The sequence below is a fragment of the Oncorhynchus mykiss genome, chromosome 8, assembly GCF_057628025.1.
Source record: "Oncorhynchus mykiss isolate SJ-2025 chromosome 8, ASM5762802v1, whole genome shotgun sequence".
Lineage (NCBI taxonomy): Eukaryota > Metazoa > Chordata > Actinopteri > Salmoniformes > Salmonidae > Oncorhynchus > Oncorhynchus mykiss.
This window is the reverse complement of record NC_143029.1, coordinates 51,748,776-51,773,360: the sequence shown is the minus strand read 5'-3', so window position 1 is coordinate 51,773,360 and position 24,585 is coordinate 51,748,776. Positions and strand designations below refer to the sequence as shown.

The 24,585-nt window shown below is 43.1% G+C and overlaps 1 protein-coding gene across 1 annotated transcript in view; it reads right to left on the bottom strand.

The window, feature by feature from the left end:
• Positions 1-6,988: 6,988 nt before the first annotated feature.
• LOC110530024 (SH3-containing GRB2-like protein 3-interacting protein 1) overlaps positions 6,989-24,585 on the bottom strand; it is a 33,772-nt gene continuing 16,175 nt past the window's right edge. The window contains exons 6-24 of the mRNA XM_090181870.1: positions 19,962-20,137; positions 19,295-19,306; positions 18,316-18,327; positions 17,924-17,948; positions 17,584-17,647; positions 15,847-15,947; positions 15,510-15,590; positions 15,181-15,249; positions 14,238-14,966; positions 13,869-13,990; positions 13,502-13,652; positions 11,924-12,035; positions 11,696-11,731; positions 11,275-11,430; positions 11,014-11,146; positions 10,693-10,895; positions 10,476-10,540; positions 10,117-10,281; positions 6,989-9,860 (exon numbers count right to left, since the gene is read on the bottom strand). Coding sequence (XP_090037996.1) covers positions 9,838-9,860; positions 10,117-10,281; positions 10,476-10,540; positions 10,693-10,895; positions 11,014-11,146; positions 11,275-11,430; positions 11,696-11,731; positions 11,924-12,035; positions 13,502-13,652; positions 13,869-13,990; positions 14,238-14,966; positions 15,181-15,249; positions 15,510-15,590; positions 15,847-15,947; positions 17,584-17,647; positions 17,924-17,948; positions 18,316-18,327; positions 19,295-19,306; positions 19,962-20,137 — 2,435 coding nt within the window. The 3' untranslated portion in view covers positions 6,989-9,837. The remainder of the gene's footprint in view (positions 9,861-10,116; positions 10,282-10,475; positions 10,541-10,692; positions 10,896-11,013; positions 11,147-11,274; positions 11,431-11,695; positions 11,732-11,923; positions 12,036-13,501; positions 13,653-13,868; positions 13,991-14,237; positions 14,967-15,180; positions 15,250-15,509; positions 15,591-15,846; positions 15,948-17,583; positions 17,648-17,923; positions 17,949-18,315; positions 18,328-19,294; positions 19,307-19,961; positions 20,138-24,585) is intronic.

The following is a 24,585-nucleotide window of genomic DNA, read 5'->3' as shown; positions in this document are numbered from 1 at the left end:
CAACCATTATTGTCTGGTTTCCCCTAGATAACACAGCCACAAAGTCAAAATGGCAAAATCCTAAAAATTATAGAAAAGAAAAATGTGCTTTTTGTGTTAATTTAAGGTTAGGGTTAGGCGTAAGGTTTTGCCTGACGACTCAAACGGAATTCTTCCACTGCTCTATCGTTCGCTACATACTTCAATCTGACTGACATCATTGAAGTAATTTGAGGGGTGCTGTACAAAACAGTCATCAGCGATTGTGTCAGCTCTATCCATCAGAGTATCAAAATGTCAATGATCAAAACGCTTCTTTACCCACGTGTGTTCTGGCTCTGGCCCAACCCATCAGTTTCTGGGCTTAATCAGACAGTCTAGAATGGATTTCCATTTTTAAAATCATTGGGAAGGTATTCAGGTCCAGACTCATTGAGGAGAAGAAACTGACGTCCATGGCCGCGGCATAGCCTTTGGACAGAGCAAGTAGTTTGGGTAGGCAGGCAACATAAGGTTAGCAGTTTGGTTAAAGTGGCACTACAGTCTTCTTTTGACATCATTTAATGCCCCCCCCCCCCCCAGTTTTATTATTGCACTGTGATATGAAACACGGCACCGATGTGCCTTAGGATCATGCAGACGGCTCAGAGCGGTTTGGTAGGCTGTTATCAGGATTTAGGACTGCATGGACACCACAGAGCGTGCGGACAGGCTGGCTGTGTGAAGGCAAATCTTCTGAAAGGCAAGGGTATAGGACCAGTACAGGCGAGATTAACAGAGGCAGCTGCTGTCTGTGTCTGTTGTGCTTTTTCTCCAAGTTGTAAAAGCAAGCAAAGCAGAAACTGGCTATTCTTTAGTTGACTGATCTAACTGGCAAGGTACAGTGGCTTGCAAAAGTATTCGCCCACGTTGGCATTTTTCCTATTTTGTTACCTTACAACCTAGAATTTAAAAACATTTTTTTTTGGGGGGGTTGTATCATTTGATTTACACAACATGCCTACCACTTTGAAGATGCAAAATATTTGTTATTGTGAAACAAACACGAAATAAGACAAAAAAACAGAAAACTTGAGCGTGCATAACTATTCAACCTTCCAAAGTAAATACTTTGTAGAGCCACCTTTTGCAGCAATTACAACTGCAAGTCTCTTGGGGTATGTCTCTATTAGCTTGGCACATCTAGCCACTAGGATTTTTGCCCAATCTTCAAGGCAAAACTGCTCCAGCTCCTTCAAGTTGGATGGGTTCCGCTGGTGTAGAGCAATCTTGTAATGGGTGCGTGTTGGTGGCAGGGAAGTCAGGCGCAGGAGAACGAACTTGGTATAAATGGAGTCATTTAATAAGTGCTCATAAAACTTCAAAAAACCAAAACATACAAAAAATAATAAAAGTGGGTACAAAGCCCGTCGCACACCGACACATGACTTGCACAAAACATACAATCAAACAATCTCCGACAAGGACATGAGGGGAAACAGAGGGTTAAATACACAACATGTAATTGATGGGATTGGAACCAGGTGTGAAGGAAGACAAGACAAAACCAATGGAAAATGAAAAATGGATCAGTGATGGCTAGAAGGTCGGTGACATCGACCGCCGAACACTGTGACAAATCTTTAAGTCATACCACAGATTCTCAATTGGTTTGAGGTTTGGGCTTTGAGTAGACCATTCCAAGACATTTAAATGTTTCCCCTTAAACCACTTGAGTGTTGCTTTAGCAGTATGCCTAGGGTCATTGTCCTGCTGGAAGGTGAATGTCCGTCCCAGTCTAAAATCTCTGGAAGACTGAAACAGGTTTCCCTAAAAAATGTCCCTGTATTTAGCGCCATCCATCAATCCTTTAATTCTGACCAGTTTCCCAGTCCCTGCCAATGAAAAACATGCCCAAAGCATGATGCTACCACCACCATGCTTCACTGTGGGGGTGGTGTTCTCGGGGTGATGAGAGGTGTTGCACCAGACATAGCATTTTCCTTGATGGCCAAAAAGCTACATTTTAGTCTCATCTAACCAGAGTACCTTCTTCCATTTGTTTGGATGTCTCCCACATGCCATTTGGCGAACACCAAATGTGTTTGCTTATTTTTTTCTTTAAACAAGGGCTTTTTTTCTGGACACTCTTCTGTAAAGCCCAGCACTGCAGAGTGTATGACTTAAAGTGGTCCTACGAACAGATACTCCAATCTCCGCTGTGGCGCTTTGCAGCTCCTTCAGGGTTATCTTTGGTCTCTTTGTTGCCTCTCTGATTAATGCCATCCCTGCCTGGTCCGTGAGTTTCGGTGGGCAGCCCTCTCTTGGCAGGTTTGTTGTGGTGCCATATTCTTTCCATTATTTATAATGGATTTAATGGTGCTCCACGGGATGTTCAAAGTTTCATATATTTTTTTTATAACCCAACCCTGATCTCTACTTCTTCACAACTTTGTCCATGACCTGTTTGGAGAGCTCCTTGGTCTTCATGGTGACGCTTGCTTGGTAGTGCCCCTTGCTTAGTGGTGTGGCAGACTCTGGGGTCTTTCAGAACAGGTGTATGTATATATGTGACACTTGGTTAAATAGTGTCATGTGACACTTAGTTAAATAAAGTCCACCTGTGTGCAATCTAATTAGGTGACTTCTGAAGGTAATTGGTTGCACCAGATCTTATTTAGGGGACTCATAGCAAAGGGGGTGAATACATATGCAATCATCACTTTTCTGTTTTCAATTTTTTTAAACAAATTTTTTTTTTTCATTTCACTTCACCAATTTGGACTATGTCGTGTATGTCCATTACATGACATCCAAATAAAAATCTATTTAAATTATAGGTTGTAATGCAAGAAAATAGGAAAAATGCCAAAGGGGATGAATACATTTGCAAGGCACTGTAGGTCTCCATAGCCTTGGTCTCCGGACCCGACAGTGAGTACAGTCGTCCCCGGGGCGGAGTGATGCCTGGGAGAAGGTCAATCCTGCAGTCATATGGTCGGTGCGGCGAATGCGAAGTGGTCCGGGCCTTACTGAACACTTCCCGGAGGTCCTGGTACTTCGTCGGGAATGGCGGAGAGGTCTGGGGCAACTTCCGAGCCCCCAAGAAGACGTCCCGGGACAGGCTGCGCTGACTTCAGGCAATGGGTGTGGCAGAATGGGCTCCAGCCCACAAGGGGATTGTGTTGCTGAAGCCAGGAGAATCCCAATACCACGGGGACCTGAGGAGTCTTAATGAGCAATCCAAATTGGATTGTCACGCTGTGGTTCCCTGAAACATGTAGGTTGATGGGGATGGTATTGTGGGTGACCCGGACCTATACAGCACCCGTCCAGTGCTCTTAACGTCCATGGGAATGGAGAGGGGCTGAGTGGGGATGTCGAGCTCGGAAGCCAGGGTAGCGTCCATAAAGCTCTCATCGACGCCAGAGTCGATGAGTACCCAGAAAGATTTCAACTGGTCCCCCCCCCCCCCCGCAAAATGGCATGAAATGGAGGGTGAGTAAGTGGAGAGGAAAAGTGATCCATATGGCCCACCAGAGTACTCGCTCATACCGGTGAGTCTGGTCTTTTAGTGGACAGGCGGAGATGACCAGTAGTCCCGCAATACAGGCAACTCTTAGTGTGAAGCCTGTGTAGCTGGAGACAGCCTAGCTTTGCCTTGTTGCATCGGCTCGGGAAGAGGAGAATCGGCAGTCTTCGGAGACTCTCGGGGAAACTCGGGTAGCCTCGGGGTCTCTCGGCAACGGAACCGTCTGGGACTTCCGGGATGTCTCGGAGGCAAGGTGGAATTCTTGTAAGGGTGAGTGAAACTAATCTCCTCTCCTTCCTACGTTCCCGTTGTCGCTCATTGATCTGAATGGTCAAGGCGATGAGCGAGTCAAGATCCGTCGGTAGTTCCCGGGCTGCAAGCTCGTCCTTTACTTCCTACGATACTCTGTGCAGGAACATGTCGAACAGCGCTTCTGGGTTCCAGACACTCTCAGCTGCCAACGTGCAGAGATACCCCGCATAGTTTGCCACACTGCGGTAGTCTTGACGAAGCTGGAGAACTTCCGGACAGCCCCTCTCAACTTTCTTTACCTCCGCCACAAACTCCTCCAAACTGAAGCATACTGCCTGAGCTCAAACTGCAGCTGTCCCGGACATCAGCGGGATGAGGTACGCTATCTGAGAGAGGTCAGAGGGAAAGGAGGAGGCCTGCAGCTTGATGGTGAGAGAGCACTGAGCGAGAAAACGCCCGACAGGTGCCCAACACTCCATCAGAGCTTTCCGGGGGAGGTAAGCGGGGTTCCCGGGAAACCAGGGTGACCCGGGGAGTTGGCGCTGCTAACAGCCGGGTTACTGAGGGGCTGGGAGGTTACCGCCGTGTTAGGCTGCCTAACAGACAACCCGCGGAATTGCTCCAGCAATGTGTTCAGCCCTTGGTTATGGTGTTCGGCCAAGGTCTCTAACCCCTTCCATTAAACTACGAAGCAACTCCCTGTGCCTTCCTATGCTGGCTCCTTGAGAGGAGATGGCATTGCAGAGCTGGTCCAAGTCTGCTGGGTCAGTCATGGCCAGTTCGTACTATCACATTTCAGGTAAGACCCAGGATGCAGACAGTGTCGAAGTAACACAAGTGTACTAGTACAGGGGCAGGCAAAACGACAGGTCAAGGGCAGCAGAGGTCAGTAATCCAGATAGAGTGCAAAAGGTTCCCAGAATGGCAGGCAGGCTCAGGGTCGGGGTAGGCAGAATGGTCAAATGCAGGAAAAACTAGAAAACAGAAACTAATACAGCCAGGAGCAAAGGGAAAACCGCTGGTAGGTTTCATAAAACAAAACAAACTGGCAACAGACAAACAGAACACAGCTATAAATACACTGGGGATAATGGGGAAGATTGGAGACACCTGGAGGGGGTGGAGGCAAGCACAGACAGGTGAAACAGATCAGGGTCTGACAAGAAATTGACACATACAGTGCCTTGCGAAAGTATTCGGCCCCCTTGAACTTTGCGACCTTTTGCCACATTTCAGGCTTCAAACATAAATATATAAAACTATTTTTTTGTGAAGAATCAACAACAAGTGGGACACAATCATGAAGTGGAACGACATTTATTGGATATTTCAAACTTTTTTAACAAATCAAAAATTGAAAAATTGGCCGTGCAAATTATTCAGCCCCCTTAAGTTAATACTTTGTAGCGCCACCTTTTGCTGCGATTACAGCTGTAAGTCGCTTGGGGTATGTCTCTATCAGTTTTGCACATCGAGAGACTGACATTTTTTCCCATTCCTCCTTGCAAAACAGCTCGAGCTCAGTGAGGTTGGATGGAGAGCATTTGTGAACAGCAGTTTTCAGTTCTTTCCACAGATTCTCGAATGGATTCAGGTCTGGACTTTGACTTGGCCATTCTAACACCTGGATATGTTTATTTTTGAACCATTCCATTGTAGATTTTGCTTTATGTTTTGGATCATTGTCTTGTTGGAAGACAAATCTCCGTCCCAGTCTCAGGTCTTTTGCAGACTCCATCAGGTTTTCTTCCAGAATGGTCCTGTATTTGGCTCCATCCATCTTCCCATCAATTTTAACCATCTTCCCTGTCCCTGCTGAAGAAAATCAGGCCCAAACCATGATGCTGCCACCACCATGTTTGACAGTGGGGATGATGTGTTCAGCTGTGTTGCTTTTACGCCAAACATAACGTTTTGCATTGTTGCCAAAAAGTTCAATTTTGGTTTCATCTGACCAGAGCACCTTCTTCCACATGTTTGGTGTGTCTCACAGGTGGCTTGTGGCAAACTTTAAACAACACTTTTTATGGATATCTTTAAGAAATGGCTTTCTTCTTGCCACTCTTCCATAAAGGCCAGATTTGTGCAATATACGACTGATTGTTGTCCTATGGACAGAGTCTCCCACCTCAGCTGTAGATCTCTGCAGTTCATCCAGAGTGATCATGGGCCTCTTGGCTGCATCTCTGATCAGTCTTCTCCTTGTATGAGCTGAAAGTTTAGAGGGACGGCCAGGTCTTGGTGATTTGCAGTGGTCTGATACTCCTTCCATTTCAATATTATCGCTTGCACAGTGCTCCTTGGGATGTTTAAAGCTTGGGAAATCTTTTTGTATCCAAATCCGGCTTTAAACTTCTTCACAACAGTATCTCGGACCTGCCTGGTGTGTTCCTTGTTCTTCATGATGCTCTCTGCGCTTTTAACGGACCTCTGAGACTATCACAGTGCAGGTGCATTTATACGGAGACTTGATTACACACAGGTGGATTGTATTTATCATCATTAGTCATTTAGGTCAACATTGGATCATTCAGAGATCCTCACTGAACTTCTGGAGAGAGTTTGCTGCACTGAAAGTAAAGGGGCTGAATAATTTTGCACGCCCAATTTTTCAGTTTTTGATTTGTTAAAAAAGTTTGAAATATCCAATAAATGTCGTTCCACTTCATGATTGTGTCCCACTTGTTGTTGATTCTTCCCAAAAAAATACCGTTTTATATCTTTATGTTTGAAGCCTGAAATGTGGCAAAAGGTCGCAAAGTTCAAGGGGGCCGAATACTTTCGCAAGGCACTGTACAATGATGCAATGCCTATCTAAGTCTATGGTTGCAACTTGTCAATTCCAAAGACCAACACATAGTGTAGAGCCCGCGACAGACAAGTCCCCAAAGTTGCAAATACATTGCAAATTGTACCATTTTTGTTCAGCTCAAAATATCAACACTCTTACCTAAATCCGAATTTCACGAGTCAAAGAGGAAATATTGTAGCCACCCAGAGCATTCTGTTTTCCTGTCAACCGTCAGTTTTGGGGAAGGGTTTTATACCCTGCACCAACTGTATGCATAGGTTTTTAAAGGGACCCTGTACAGTTTGGTGTGTGGGGAAAACTTATTTCACTCCAATGCATCTGCCAACAACAACATTGCAACAGCAATGCACATTCAATAACCTATCCAAAAGAGTAGTGTGTATTCATCTTCACCTGTAATATTGGTAAATATAAAAAAAAATAGACCATTTGAATTTCCAATATTCTCCCATTCTTTATTACCAAGTAAACCAGGTAAAGTTATCACATTATATTCATTTTTTTTATATTTTCACTCTTAAAATCTTTGGATGGGAAATTTACATGAAATGTGTCCTATGCAGTGAATAAAATACAGACAGAAAAAAATATATTTCATAGAACAAAAACATACAGAAAGTCTCTTACTGGCTGGAAATATGCTAATCCAAAATAAGGCAAATAATAAAACATGTCAGCATTATTGAAACCTTTATAAATTGCTACTGCTACATATCTGGAGAGAAGTTTGATATTTGTGCGTTCTTTTTTAAGGACCAGTAAGGCTCAAACAAAGAAATAAACGTTTGCAACCAGGACAAAAAAAAGTAATATTACCATAGTTAGTGATAATATCAAGGACAAAAAGCGATGTTTGTCATTGTTTGTGACTTCTTTTGAATATATTGATTTGGAAATGAGTAGTAACATCTGAGGTAATGTAAGGCTATTAATATTATAATGATGTCAAAATGCATAAAATAATACACTAAACATTTTCTCCTTGAGATGGGCAGGAGCATAACAATTCTAGTTATGCAAAAATCATTTGTTGTTGGTGTAATAAAGTTAATATTCAGTTAAGAGTAATTAACACAAGTCTTAGCATATTTATATGTTGCCTTTTTATGTAATACACATGATTTCAAGTATTCTATTTGTGACACTCGTTTGTATCACAGGTTGATGGTCACTAGACTGGATGTTATGTATGAAAGTCATATTGTTGATAATGATTGACGTCAGACTGGAGGTACACTGAGCCGAGGAGACACAGATATTATATTGATGACATGATGAACATTGTGTGATTTTGTAGCAGCTGGCAAAAGTCACTGTCCTTTGTCGTGACTTTGTAGAAGCCTCTGTTGGCTGTTGTTTAGAGGACATCGGTGCTACCAGATTCGAATTTAAGGGTCTGCTTGGAGAAGGGGAATTAGAAATGTCTCTTGGCTTCTGCTCGGGAGATGTTCTCCCTGAATTCTTGTAATAAACCAAAATGATTTTGATTGATATGATCAATGACTGTTCCCCCTGTTGTTCACCTTTAAAAATCCCATGTACTGTAATCAGGAGAAAACACAAGAGGACATTAACTGCAATATATCATGGAAGTGTGACAATGTTGTTGGAATTCATGCCAAAGGTCAAAGCTTTAGGTGAACGGTCAAACACGATGAAGTGACTAAAAGTTACAGTGAAGGCAATCACATAGTACACTTACTATATAAAAAGGCGTAGGTCTGAATTAGCCTGGTTAAACGAGACTGAATGCTACGTTCACTACTGTTTGGTTTAACCAGGCTAGGTTGGAATAGCATCGGATAAGGAGGCGACTCTTGATGGATCTTTTGTCTTCAACTCCATATTGTGTGCTGCTGTGCGTCCTTAATGTCTTGAAATAAAATGGAACCAAAAACAACTTTTTGAGTAACGCAGATTTCATGCTGTACCTTTGGAGTTTTTTTGTTCGTTTTTTTTAAACCATGGACAGTCACAGTATATTACAAGAAATCCATGTTCGAAATGAAACTTGAAATGATGCATTTTTTAAATGGTTATGTATTCTGAAGGCTAACACCACCGTATAGCATAACTCTTATTTGACAATACACAGAAACATCCATATGTCCAAAGGGAAACATCTTTCATATTTACACTTTTTTACAAATTGATTTTCAATATATTGCTATTGGAAAATGATAAAACACCTATTTACTCCACACGGTGGAAAATAACAACAAAATAAACATAACATTAGGGGCTTCCATTACATACGTACATTAGTATTCTATTTTGGATAAATAATTATTGTAGCACTTTTTCCATCTTCGTTGATGTCCTTCGGTTATACTTCCCAGTGAGACCAAACTGGTTCAAACTGGTTGAATTGACGCCATAAAGAATGAATTTCAACCAGTTTCGGCGTAATTTCAAACAGTTTCTCATTGCAATGATGTCATTTCAACCAGTTTTGCTTGGTTAGGCCTCCTGGAGATGGACACAACTCTAAGGGACAAACAGATCAGTCATTTCTCTGGTCCAAGGCAACTCTACTATCCAGCCTGTAAGGCAGCCTGCTTTGTTTTTGTCATCCACAAATCAGGTAAACAATGTGTACCATTACATTAACCACTTGACCTCGCAGCAAACACACAACCACCACATACATAATGTTTCCACGGTGACTACAAGTTGTGGGCCTCAACCTGCTGGTACAGTACCAGCTGGTACAATATTAGTTTTACCAACCCGAGAAATGAAAAAAAAAAAAAAAGCCTAAAATAATACAAATCTTAATGTCATCATAGCGAATGGAGTTATTTTCATAATCTATTGAATTATCAATGAATGTTAACAGTATCTATCTTTTCACATAAATCTGTCCAGTGAATCTTTCATCATCACCCATTCACACGTTTCTTCTCACAAATAAAACTGGATTACTGTATGCGGTGCCAATGATAAATTACTTTGATAAAAGTAAGTGTTGAATTCATTATCTTTGCCTCGACAACCCTCAAGGTGCACAGAACGGAAAAGGGCTGTACTACTTGCATAAACCCCAACAGTGAGACTACTGTATTGAGCGTGTTAAAACAAAGTGATACTCCAGTCAACTTTGTGAATTACATCACATCCTGTTGTTGCTTCTATCCCATCGTCCACCCTTCCCTGCTCAAGTGTAAGGTTTCAGTTGTTTTTTCAGTTGGTAGCTTGAATGAGGAATCCGTAGTAGACTCATCATCCTCACAATCAAAAGCCATTGTATGGGTGAAAGGGTGTCATTTTACAACAGTGGTGACTAGTTGTCCGCCAGATATTTCCCTGTAAAGAAACACAAGAGTATTCAATCAAGGGAATTTCAACTATTGCCAAAGTGTTGTCTTGCCTGGTTTGCATGGTCAGGCAGCAATGTCACATTCAGGATTAGGAACGGTATCATTTCAATTCAGTTTCAAATAAGGGCCCAAGATTGGCATCCCAAAATGTGTGACAATGACCATGGGAGATGACAAGACAGCACAAACAGATCTGGGATCAGGCCAGTATTTTCATGCTTCCCTCACACACAGACACTGACCTGCTGCAAATCTCTTTTTGACCAGCGAGAGCCTGTAGCCAGTCCCCACCAGGTGGATGTCACAGCCTGACAGAGTGCTGCCCTCGCTGGTGAAATGCACCGCTAACTGGGACGGCTTACTGGGACCCTCTGTCAACTGGAACCTACCCAGTAGAGCCCCAACTCCTATAGGAAAGAGGATGATGATGATGGTGGTGGTGACGACGAAGAGTATAATTCAGATTATGAAGATAAAGTTGGAGGCAGATGAAAACAAAGACGATAAGGAAGAGGAGGATGACCGGATAGGAGAAGGAGGAAGACAGGAAAAGTGAAAGAGGAGGAAGAGGATGAGGAAGAGAGAAAGGAAGATCACCTACCTCCATTTTCAGACCTCTGGGAAAGGCTTGGTATCTTCCATAGAATTTTCTGCTGCTCTGGTTTCCTTAGAGAGAAAACAAAATAGTTATAGTTGCCTACTTGCCATTATTAATTCAAGTACATTAACCTGAATAAAATAAAATAAAAATGTAAATAACAATTCTAAGATGAAATACATTTTAAAAGAATTTCAGGTCAGCAGTTCAGCATCCTTACCAGGTAGCAGTGGGGATCATGGCTTGAAGCTTGTGCACGCCCCCATCCACAGGGACCAGGAAGTGGATGTTGTGGAGGGGTGAGGGGGCGGCCATGGCCTCCATGTTGTATTTGTAGTCTATCCTGAGATCCGTGCTGGTGGCGTCGCCACGCCAACTCACTGCCAGGTTCAGGGGAGTCGACTGGATCCCATCGGCTGCCACCTGAGACAGAAACTCACACACACAGTATTTTGCATTTGTCTAACAATTATATGTAATTGTGACTATATACAGTATATGTAATAATATGTCATGATATGTACTATGCAGATGGTCTCACCTGATATTTGATCATGTCCACATTGTAGTAGGTTGCTTGAGGCTTCTGGTCAGCCACTCTCCTCAGGTGGCTCATCAGGTTTGGCATATTTACCCAGAATTCCTTGGTGTCCACATTGGACATAGTGGTGTCACTGGAAAGAAATACATGACGTGGGCATTTTTTATTTGGCCACAATCCATGCTACATTTTTTTTACATTTTTAATAATCCTTGCCCCAAAACAAATGAGTGAGTCAGTGTACGGTATAGTAAGCCTTACCAGCACAGTAGCTGTGGATTGGGGAGGACCTGCTCAAGCCGGCTGTAGTTGCTGATGCTGAAGGTGAGCACGGGGGCAGACGGGTGGCTAGCAAAGTGCCTGGTGATGCCCGCAGGGAAAGACAGCACCATCTCCCCAGTGATCTTTACCACACACCTGAAAAGACGGAGAATAGAGCCACCTCAGTGCTCAGAAATGGGTCAAGACAAAAAAGAAAAGAAAAAAGACAAAAATTGCAGTACCCAGAATCCTTAGGGATGCCACAAACAAGCAAACTACATTTCACTACAAAATATCCACATTCTCAGGACAATCTAGGCAAAAAAATGAATTTCCCTGTGGGCACAGCAAAAGGGGACAATAAATAGGCATAGCTGCAATGTGATAATATATATCAACAACAATATCATAGCCATCTTACTTGTTGCATTTATTCTGATGAGGGTCGCTTTGCCGGCTGAAACATCATGTTGTCATGAATTTGCATTCACATCAGTATTGACTTTGATTCACATCAATGTTATCGATAATAGTATCAATGTTGCTACTTGTGTAAGCATTAGCCTAGCATTGAAATGAGAATGTAAGCCTATTTCTATTGCTACTTGTGTTACCATTAGCCTAGCATTGATAGGAATGCTAGTCTTACTTGCTCGGGTCGGCTCCTTTGAAGTAGGCGTTGATGGTCTCGGTGAAGGCAGCCGCCACAGGCAGAGTGTCCTGGGCTCCCATGGTGAGTGGGCTGGGTCCTCTGGAGCATCCTGACACACACACACACACACACAGTTGATTACTATACAAAGACACTAGCTCAGTACTTTTAGCACTTCCTGTGTCTGTAACGGCCTACTGACATGGTCAAATGAGCAGACATGTATAAGGAAGGGGAGATGGGAAGAGCATGGTGAAAGAGCATCGAAATGGCAAGAAAGACGATTGGACAGATCATAGAAAGGGATAAAATGACAAATGAAGAGGATGCTTAAAGAGACTAGAATAACATGGACAACCAGAGTAGTGCAGTACAATACAGTAGCCTCCATACACTGGTACTCGGTCATATTTATTAGGCACCAAACGGACTGAAAAAGACTTGTCCAATAAGACATGCTATTTTTCCTTTTCCGTTGCACTTTCTTTTTTGTTTTTGCAGTGTACCCTAATGAATACGACCCTGGTACGACTCACCTTCGAAAGACAAATAAAACCGGCCATGGTCAAACCATACCATGGCTGGCTGTTTTTCCTCTGTGTGTGCGCGGGGGGAGGGGGGGGGGGGGGTTTAGAGGACATGGGGGAGAGGCAGGCAGGAGGAGAGGAAGAGAAGAAGAGGTGGATGAGTTACTGGAGGTGTAGACCCATTACAAGACACTGAGGGAGCTTTTGCGCGATGGAGGATGGATAGAAAGTGAGAGAACATCAGATTGTGCATGGTATATCATTGTGTGTTTAGGAGGGTGAAGATGACGAGGGTTGTAAATGAATGCGTCATTCTGTACAGGGTACATGCTTCCATTCTCCACAGTATTTAACCAGGTTGTCCTGTTATGGTCAAAAGGTCTGTCCTATTATGGTCAAAATACCTGTTCCACAAAAGTCAAATTTTATGCTTCAAATTTGAGCATACCACCACTCACAAAATGACAAAACAATTAACAGTTCATTATGATGATCACTGAATGTATTAACACCAGAGACATACACTGAGTATACAACACATTAAGAACAGGTGAAAGCTATGATCCCTTATTGATGTCACCTATTAAATCCACTTCAATCAGTGCAAAGAAGGATTTTTAAGCCCTGCTACAATTGAGACATGGATTATGTATGTGCGCCATTCAGAGGGTGAATGGACAAGACAAAAAATGTAAGTGCCTTTGAAAGGGGCTATGGTAGTAGTTGCCAGGCGCAGCGGTTTGTGTCAAGAACCGCAATGCTGCTGGATTTTTCACACTCAACAGTTTCCCGTGTGTATCAAGAATGGTCCACCACTCAAAGGACATCCAGACAACTTGACACAACTGTGGGAAGCATTGGAGTCAACATGGGCCAGCATCCCCCTGTGGAACGCTTTCGACACCTTGTTAGAGTCCATGCCCCGACGAATTGAGGCTGTTCTGAGGGCAAAAGGGGAGGGGTGCAATTCAATATTAGGAATGTGTTCCTAATGTTTGGTATTCTCAGCGTACACAGGTGAATGAGGTGTTATTGGGGATGGTAGTACCTGTGGTGGATATGTTGAGTTCTTTCCCCAGGGTGGGGGTGGAGCCTGCGCTCAATGAGGTGATGGAGGAGATTGAGGAGGAACTCTCGGCCCGGGCCAGGGGGGCGAAGGGAGGGGGGCTGCCGGAGACTGGGGGGCTGAAGGATCGAGTCTGGGGGAGGGGGTGAGAATATCAGTAGCCCGCTCCTGTACCAAACTTTTTAAAACACATTGTAATGTTAGCATAGTAACCGCAGTTAGGTTAAGTAGTACCTCTAATTTTGTGGAAATCAGTTGAAGAAAAAAATAAAATAATGAAAGTCTAATAAATTCTAATGGTATCGATCAGAAGTCTAACACGTGTAAGAGTATACTGTAGGTGCCATACCAGGTCTCCTATTGGCTTCCCAGGGGGCAGTTTGGGTCGAGAGGAGGGCCTTGTAGGAAGAGGGGGAGGGATTGGACTGCCTCCTGACAGGGGCGTGGAAGGACGAGCTGGAGAGGAGGGGCCTGTACAGGGAAAAGAAAGGCATGTGATATGAGGAAAAATGGCCCCAATTAAGAAGTGTTATGATCAGCTATGACTTACACTATATAGAGTACATGACCATCTAAATCCGATTGAAATTGACTCCAAGTAATAGATGTCCACAAATTACAGTTTCACTACCATCGGACTACCCATTCCAATTATTGTATTTCTATGTTTTCCTACAGTGGTCATCTACCCACTCTGTTTTCCTACAGTGGTACTCACCGCTGCCTGGGCAGGGTCCAGGGGAGGATACCATGGACCTGTAGGTGAGCGGGGGGAGTGGGGGCGGCGTGCCCCTGAAGCCCGGGGTCAGCCCAAGGGCTGAGGCCATATAGTCAGGCTGCTCTTCCCTCAGGAACGCCAGAGGGGAAGGGACACCCGTCCGAGGGTAGCGCTCCACAGGCAGGGGGGGAGGGATGGGACTGGTAGGGGCAGGGGAGTACTCCAGTGAGCCAGAGGGAGCAGGGGAGTACCCCAGTATCTCATCATCCAAAAACAGACTAGGATCGATGCCGATGCATGGCGGAGAGTCCACGGGAGAGAAGTCGGGAGGCAGGGGAGGAACGGGTTCATCTGGAGGAGGAATAGAGATAATGGAGATGGGAGAGTCGGGGGGAGAGGAGAAGGGCGGTGGGGAGGGGGGAGGCTCATCCGGAGGGGGGCCCGGGGAGAGGCAGGGGGAGTCTGGGGTGGAGGAGAGGGAGTGGGGCGAGTCGGAAGGAGGAGAGGCAGAGGGCGGAGGCGGGGCCGGTTCGTCTGGTGGGGGCGGTCTCTCGCTGTTGAAGCTGATCCATCGGGGCGAGGCCCTGTCCTCACTGGTCTGGGAAGATTCCATGGGGCCGAACACGTTTTCCAGGTCAGGCACAGGGGAACCTCTGTACGAGGCTGGGGATTGGACATTCAGGTAGATAGGGTTGGGGCTTGGGACTATTCTCCCATTGGGTAAATCAGCTGTGGAAAAAAATAGTTCAGAGATCTTGCTGACTTAAAGTGGCCCTTCTATCAATGCTGTCCAAAGAACAACAATTCACTATGACAACTGTGCACGAGGCATGGGAATATGGAGGCTGATTCATTCCAAAACAAATACAAATAAAACCATTTAAGCTTTGGAATGAATCTGCTTCGAATATGGGAATTATGGTCATTGGCAGAATAATATTACCGGAAGAATCCGTCAAAGAATAGCCTTGACTAGCTGCTGGGATGTTCTTGGGAGGCAGTGGAGGAGGAGCTACAATGAGAGTGACACTTGGTCAAAGGACTTGCATTTTGTACAATAGTTAGTCTACAGTACTACGGCACTAGAGAGTGTGACACTAGGTCAGTCTATAGACTTACTATAACACTTAGTAACACAATTGACTTAAACGTTTTGTCTCAACCTGGTGGGCCAGATGCGGACCACAAGCCGATTTAATGGCCCGTAGAGGTCTTAGAAATATAGTAATCTAAAATCCCAAACATGACTGATGAATGATAGTTTGGGCTTACCTCCTGTGGGAAAGGATCTGGTCAGAGGGGAGTCAGGGTATGGTCTGGAGTCACACCATGCATCGGCCTCTATGCAGACCACTGTGATAAAGCAAGACATGATATCAAACTTGATCAAAAGTTTATCGAACTTCAGTGGGAACATACAGTATCATGCACAAATATATCACCACACAGCCAGACCAGGCACTGTTGGGTGAAAATACAGCCACACATAGTAGCATCATTATGATTAGGAGCAATCAACCAACATACATACTGTACAAACACAAAGCTAAAAACCCATGCAAAACAAACACACGTACGCAGTCAGAAAGACTATTCTCGTGAGAGTTACCATCATTTCTGTTACTATCATATCTGTGTGTCTCATAGGTCGTCTCCGGAGGAAGCCCGTAGAAAGCTGGGGATGCTCTGCGACTCTGGGATACTCTCTCACTGCAAGAGATAATAACATACATAATTACGATTTTATGACTCTGACATTCAAGATTTCCTTCATTTTCTTGGTGTTATTAAATTAAACTCAACAGCTTTATTTTTTCCCAATGATAACATTTAGCAGACCCATCACAAATTCTAACAATACAGTATGTAAATATGCTAGCCTGTTTGCATTGTTAGCATTAGCACGGGTTCGAACTCTGACCTTTGTGTCCCGAGGGCGGGGCTTGGCGTAATGGTGGAGCGTATGGGTCGGGCAATCTCTTCACCTGGAAAGAACAACCCAATATGTCGGGATGTATTGCAAAAGGAAAGAGCAAAATGGGATTATACTGGGAAATATAGTTTAATCTATGGACATCGGAGGGTTTGGAGTTCAGATCAGAAAGAATGGTGGATTGGCCGCTGTGGGTGAAAATCCAGCACTTGAAAAAAAGGAAATTAGGAATATACTGTATGTATAATTACTTAACTACAGGTACCGTAGATGTGCGCAAAATAGCTGTAAGTAGCAGTAGATGTATTGTTGTCTGTTAGTTTACTCCAATTAGGGAGGGATGGTAGAGTAGGCGAAAAAGGGATAGAGAAGAAAAAAAAACATTTTTTTTAAACTGGTACAGTGCGAAGCCTTAGCATTACTACAGCCATTATCTGGAAGATTTTTCCCTAGTCGCACAGTGCTCCCCAAAAGAAAACTCATGGTTGTACAGCAAAACATTTCCTTGCATATGCGACCGAATTGGTCGCATTTTAGAGCCCTGATCACACACACTGTTAACTCCATGCATTTCTTATCATGCAGATGATCTGGTAGAGGTTTAGGTAGACTTACAGTACAATGGCAGGCAAATGGGCTACCAAAACTCACAGTCCAGCTTAAACAGTAGTAATAATTCAGTAATGATTTTCTAAATGGGGAGGTTAAACCATTACAACAATAAATACATCAATAATAATAATAATAATAAAAGGAACCCAAAACCACTAATATTATATATATATATATATTCACTTGCTTGAGTTCCTGCATCTCTTATAGAAAAGCTCAAAAGTATTGTGGAGTTCCTGCATCTCTTATAGAAATGCTCAAAAGTATTGTGGAGTTCCTGCACCTGAACATAAACAGTACAGGCACTCAAAATGAACACTGGCACCTATTTCAGTCCAAGTCAAGCACTGGTGATAATAAAGTTACAGATACCATTATTAAGATTAGGGGCAATCAACCAACATACATACTGTACAAACACAAAGCTAAAAACCCATGCAACACAAACACACATATGCAGTCAGAAAGACTATTCTCGTGAGAGTTACCATCATTTCTGTTACTATCATATCTGCGTGCCTCAGAGGTCGTCTCCGGAGGAAGCCCGTAGAAAGCTGGGGATGCTCTGCGACTCTGGGATACTCTCTCACTGCAAGAGATGATAAAGTCAACTTCCATAAATATGATTTTAGGACTCTGATGTTCAAGATTTCATCGATTTTCTTGTAGTGCGTTATTGAAATTTAATTTAACAGCTTTATGTTCCCCAAAGATAACATTTAGCAGACCCAACACAAATTCTAACAATGCAGCATGTTTATATGCTAGCCTGTTTGCATTAGCACGGGTTTGAATTTTGACCTTTGTGTCTCGGGGGCGGGGCTTGGCGTAGGGGTGGAGCGTCTGGGTCTGGCAATCTCCTCACCTGGAAATAACAATATTATAAATCATAACATTATATCATATATTATTATATGTATACTGGATGTCTTCAAATTCTGTGACAGCCACTGAATGTGCATCTGCACTCCATCTGCAACTATTGTAACTACAGTATGTATTCTGACCCTAAACAAATTGTTTAACTGATGGTGTAGAACTATGAAATTATACTGTACTGTACGTGTATGTAGTTGACACAGACGTGATGTCAAACAAATTACAAATAGCAATACACTACTTCGACAAACAATGTACTTACAAGACAGGTGTCTCTTTATCGAGCCCTGCAACGAAAATAAAGTTATTTTCAGTATAACAGTAAAAAGGAATCCTAACCTCACATAAGAAACGTGAAGGTAAACAGTTCAACTGATAATTGATTTCCCTGGATGAGTCTCCCTACTAATGTGAATGAATAGAGTGAAGAACTAACTGTAAGTATGGACACTGACAAAAGACCACATTTTTTTTGAGGCCATCAGTAAATGTCATATTGCTGGACTGGAGAATAGGTATTGAAAGGCCAAGTTTGGGTATGTAGAACATTTAAAATGGACAGCACCAAAAGATAATCTTCAATAATTAATTCATTTCCCTGCGAGTGTTTTGGGTGCAGACACTTTTAAAATCAGCCACCAGGTGGCGACTTACCGGGCTGCGTCTCTGAGACCAGCAAAAAGGAAGAGAGAACAGACCTGGTCAGAGAGTGAGTGACAAATCAGTCAAATGGAACGGAAAATAATGTAGCACCCCTCTACTTCGAGACTGTGCCATAAAGCCTACTGTACATATGGTAATGCAGCAATACAACATAGCACCTGGTAGGTTACGTTATTATCATAAACCTGGGTCGTGCACTTTAGGGCAGAGAACGGAAAATATATATTTTTACATTTTGCAACAGTAAATTAAAAAGGGTTTCTTATTGGACATTTCCATTTAGACCCTCCCTGCTTCAGTCTGTTTTCTTCCATTTGGTGCCTATGAACAAGACCCTGCTGTCATTTAATTGACAAAGCTTCACGTGACCCCGTTTGTTAGCCTACCAATTAGCTTTGGTCAAACAGAATCAATGGGCTATCAACAGGTGTTATGTGAAGAATTGTGCATTTATGTACCATGTAAGCCTTGCAAGGGAAGTACAAGTAAAGTTCAACAAAATTCTAACCGAGGATACTCTTTAAAATGTGCTAAAGGCATGCATTGTGAAATAGTTAATATTATAAAACATATCTAATATGCAGAGAGAGGAATTAGAATAACTAAACAACTAAACAACCATACCAGAGCCAATCCCAGCGGGCAAAACTGGTTGCAATGACGTCAATGACCTTATTAAGGTTGTAAAAGAACGTTTTGTAAATGTATTTTTAACAACCAGAAAAATAGATCTTCACCTAGTTGTAATTGGGTTACACCTGACACCTGAAAATCAGTTTCTAACAAAAGAAAGTGACGTCACATCACATGCAACATTTTGCCTGCTTGGGATTTGTTTATGCCTCTGTACGGGAAAGAGAATCCACGTGAGAAGATAATCCACAGCCAAGTGAATCCATGCCATGCTCTTTCTTTGCAGTGAAACAGATAAAGAAGAGAAAGAAGAAAATGTAAATAAAGACGGGCTTACCGGACTTCTCCTCTACAAGAGCAACAGATGGAAGAGACAGAGAGACAGAAGAGAAGAGGAAGTGAGAGGAGGGAAATATATTCAGATGTTCAGTACATTCCCGATAATTTCACCGGCTAGAATTAGCTGTAACTGTCTCAAGTTTCAACAACAGTAATAGTTCATGTAAAACGCCAAAGAGAGCTAGCAATGTTCAGCATAATTTATGTGAGGGCCTGCAAATTTAAATGATCACAGCACTATTTCCGCATAAAACGCATAGTATGGTTCAGTCAAGCCACACGTCAACAAACGTTTTCCCTCGTCAGGGCATTTATGCGACAAATTGGACAAAATCGTAGGCATATTGACGTATACATTTCCGAATTGCAGCAGCAAAATCAAGCATTTTTTGACAGGAAATATCACAACAACAGAAAACCCAGCTAAATCCTTGAGAGACTGAGTTACGGTCGTGGTCCTTAGTCATAGCAACCCGAGTTCAAGCCCTGGTCAGGTACATTGCACTTTATCCTACTTTACGAGGTACAAATCTAGAGTCAACATCCCCTTCCTCAATCCTATCCTTAACCATTAGTGGGAAATATGCTAAACTAACCCAAGAGCAGTGTCTTGGGATAACTTCATCCTACTCCAATTACATCCAGATATAACATCAAGGGCTCACCAGAGAGGGAGATAGAGCCAAGCCCCCAACTGAAGCTTTCAGTTCGTCCATAGATGGGACGGCACACTTGGCAGTGTCGGAAGGCAACGGCTTGATCTTGATCTTGAACTTCCTCTTGTCGTCCTCGTCCTCAGAGTCGCTGGAGGACAAGAAGTGCTGCTTGCCTTTGGGAGCTGGTGAACACTCATTAAGGAACAATATATTTTACAAAGAGTCACATTACAGAGGTGCACAGGGGTAATCTTGGCACCCATAACCTAATCTTGGAAACCCAGAACAAAAATCTTGCGTTACTGTGTGATCTTCATCATGGTTAGATACATTTATATTACGTACGTCTGTACAGGCTTGTAAGTAAGCATTTCGGTGCATGTGACAATACAATTTGACTTGTCCATGAGAGAGGGTAGACAAAGGAACACCAAAAGCATTTCTAATAAACTAAATGACTAAATATTGTCCACTCCCTATATTTCGGGTACCTCAAAGTGTAATTTGATCCCTAAATGTAATTAAGGGCATCAAAGACCAAACCTCACACATACTCTGGACCATATCGAGTCAAGTGCCTATCAATTTCCCTTGCCACAAAATGTATAATTAGCATGAGCATACATCCATTCCAAAGACACTAAGGGTGCATTTACTAAGGCAGCCCAATTCTGATCTGTTACCCAATAATTGACAAAAGATCTGATCTGATTGGTCAAAAGATTAATTCATGGCAAAATATAATAATTGGGCCAAACAGATACTTTGTCACACAGAAAGCCAATAGTCGCTGGAACACAAATGGTGCAGCGATATACAGTACGCCTGTTTGACTCCGTCTGGTGTGGCCCAGTTTACTATACTGCACCTGCTGTTGTTGCTGATCTAGGATCAGATTGTCCTACCACAAATCGTAATTGTTATATCTCACTGCTGATGGTAGAAGATGTCACTGAATATTGCCCTACCCCTAACCTTGTCCAGAGGCTCAATTGCTAATCTGATCCTGGGCCAGTGACTACAAACATACATTTTCAAATGGTATTGAAAGCTTTCTAGGTGGGATGCAACAGAGATAAACAATGGGAACACCGCGGCTACTCTTATTTGACTCTGCCCTGTTACCCAGCCTGGCTGTTCTGACTAGACGTAAAATAGTAGTACATTTGTATTGGTCCAATTAGTATGTTATGTTACGTATGGTTACATAAGACAGAAGGCTATTTAAGACAGGAACAAAATGAGGGAGGTTGGTCGGGGAGGATGGGTGTGTGTATAACGCCAATATCTAGCAACCCAAAGGTTGCGTGTTCGAATCACACCACAACAGTGGTGTTCAAAGTCGGGGACGTGATGGGGAAACTGCAGTGGGGTCAATGAAATCAAATAAAAAATAATTGGGAACAAAAAATGAGTGCAGATTCTTTTATGGGTAATACACAAATGTGAGAAAGATCATTTGAAAAAAAATATGTATTGAGTAAATGTATTTATTGGTTTCCTTTCAAGAGAAGAAAATGTAATGAATTTAATGTTCATTTGTTGATATAAAGATCTAAATGTACAGATTTGAAGGTTGTATCATTAGATTTGGCGTGGGGTGGTGTCGTGAGAAATTGTTGTGAAAAAAATGGGGTCCCCGCTGAAAAAGTTTGAATACCACTGCACCTTAGCATTGAATACCACAACTTTAGCACGGTAGCTAATTAGCTACATTTGAACTACTTCACAACTACTTACAATGTTAGCTAACCCCTAACCATAGCCACCTAGCTAGCTCTCGTTAGCCATCGGAACGCAGAACATATCATAGGTATTGAACATTTGTAACATATTGTGCGAAGTTACATATCATATGAAATGGATGATGAACATCCACAAATTCATACATATCATAGAAATCGTAACATATGATATTAAATCAAACCAAAATTGTATTAGTCACATGCGCCGAATACAACAGGTGTAGTAGTAGTCCTTACAGTGAAACGCTTACTTACGAGCCCCTAACCAACAATGCAGTTGAAAAAAATACGGATAAGAATAAGAAATAAAAGTAACAAGTAATTTAGTTCATTCAACTAGTAATATAACTACATTTTGCAGTAGCTTGTTGAACTAAATTAAAATCTTGGTAGTGTTTTCAATAGTTAATTACTACTTTTTACATGTAGCTGTGTACCTAACTACTGGAACTACACACAACTCATTTTTGCAAAAATTAAAGAAAATATGGGTGATGTAGGCAATACTTTTCTTACATTTCCGACATCAGACCTGCCTAATGTTTTGCTTGAATAGTAGTTTGTGAGTTTATTAATAGCCTAAATTACACATTCTGTTAACATCTGACTCCAGAGTGATTTATTCTTGCAATTTGTAGTCTATTACATTTTAGATTTAGAAAGGACAGTTTAGATTAAGTGAACTCCTTTTTCAAAGTAAACTAGATTTTTCTTCATGGTAACGTTAGTGTCGCTTAACTTCTTTCAGTGTGAAGTAATTTGGAAGCTTGGTAAACTAGCTTCCCCAACACTGCCTTTCACCTACTGGCCCTCTTTTGGTCCAGCAGGCAAGGGTCACTGACATGTAGAGCATAAAGATAGAGAGAGATAGAGAGGTGGTCTGATTGATTTGGCCTATTTAACACTGAGCTCCACTGGCCCAATCACTCAGCTAGCTAAACAGGTCAATAACTTAACAGTCAGTGTCCCAAGACACAGCATAGCTTTCATCCCTGTCTGCCCCGAGTTGGGCAGGAATCAGGGACCCTCTGCACCAATCAACACTCGCCACCCAAAGAAGCACCTTCAATAGCTGACCTAGAAGAGCCACACCAATTTTTGTTTTAATATATAGAAAAATGTACTTGTCTTTTGCTACTTGCACTGACTTTGCTGTTCCGGGATTCATACAATGGCATTGAGGAGTATACCACCTTAGTCATCGGCTTCATCAATAAGGAAATTGACGATGTCGTCCCCACAGTGACTGTACATACATATCCCAACCAGAAGCCATGGATTACAGGCAACATCCGCATCGAGCTAAAGGCAAGCGCTGTCGCTTTCAAGGAGCGGGACACTAATCTGGACGCTTATAAGAAATCCCGCTATGCCATCCGACTTACCATTAAACAGGCAAAGCATCAATACAGGACTAAGATCTAATCATACTACAACGGCTCTGATGCTCGTCGGATGTGGCACGGCTTGAAAACTATTACGGGAAACCCTACAAAGGGAAACCCAGACGTAAGCTGCAGAGGTGACGCGAGCCTACCAGACAAGCTAAATGCCTTTTATGCTTGTTTCGAAGCATGCAACGCTGAAGCATGCACGAGAGCACCGGCTGTTCTGGATGACTGTGTGATAGCGCTCTCGGTAGCCGATGTGAGCAAGACCTTTAAAACAGGTCAACATTCACAAAGCCGCGGAGCCAGACGGATTACCAGGACATGTACTCAAAGCATGCGCGGACCAACTGGCAAGTGTCTTCATTGACATTTTCAACCTCTCCCTGACTGAGTCTGTAATACCTACATGTTTGTTTCAAGCAGACCACCATAGTCCCTGTGCCCAAGGAAGCGAAGGTAACCTGCCTAAATGATTACCGCTCCGTAGCATGTCGGTAGCCATGAAGTGCTTTGAAAGGCTGGTCATGGCTCACATCAACAGCATCCTCCCGCATACCCTAGACAAACTCCAATTCGCATACCGCCCCAACAGAGCCACAGATGACGCAATTTCAATCGCGCACCACACTGCCCTTTCCCACCTAGACAAAAGGAACACCTATGTGAGAATGCTGTTCATTGACTACAGCTCAGCATTCAACACCATAGCTTAGTGATGAGCTTCATGGGCACTAAGGACCCTGGGACTAAACACCTCCCTCTGCAACTGGATCCTGGACTTCCTGATAGGCCAACCCCAGGTGGTAAGGGTAACAACACGTTTGCCACACTGATACTCAACACGGGGGCCCCTCAGGGGTGTGTACTTAGTCCCCTCCTGTACTCCCTGTTCACCCACATCTGCGTGGCAAAACACAACTCCAAAACCATCATTAAGTTTGCTGACGACACAACAGTAGTAAGCCTGATCACCGACAACAATGAGACAGCCTATAGGGAGGAGGTCAGAGAACTGGCACTGTGGTGCCAGGACAACAACCTCTCCCTCAATGTGAGCAAGACAAAGGAGCTGATCGTGGACTACAGCAAAACAGGCCCCCATTAACATCGACGGGGCTGAAGTGGAGCGGGTCGGGAGTTTCAAGTTCCTTGGTGTCCACATCACCAACAAACTATCATGGTCCAAGCACACAAAAGACAGTCGGGAAGAGGGCACAACAAAACCTTTTCCCCCATCGGAGACTGAAAAGATTTGGCATGGGTCCTCAGATCCTCAAAAAGTTATACGGCTGCAACACCGAGAGCATCCTGACCGGTTGCATCACCGCCTGGTATGGCAACTGCTTGGCATCTGAACATAAGGCGCTACAGAGGGTAGTGTGTACGGCCCAGTACATCACTGGGGCCGAGTTTCCTGCCATCCAGGACCTATATAATAGACAGTGTCAGAGGAAAGCCCATAAAATTGTCAGAGACTCCAGTCACCCAAGTCATAGA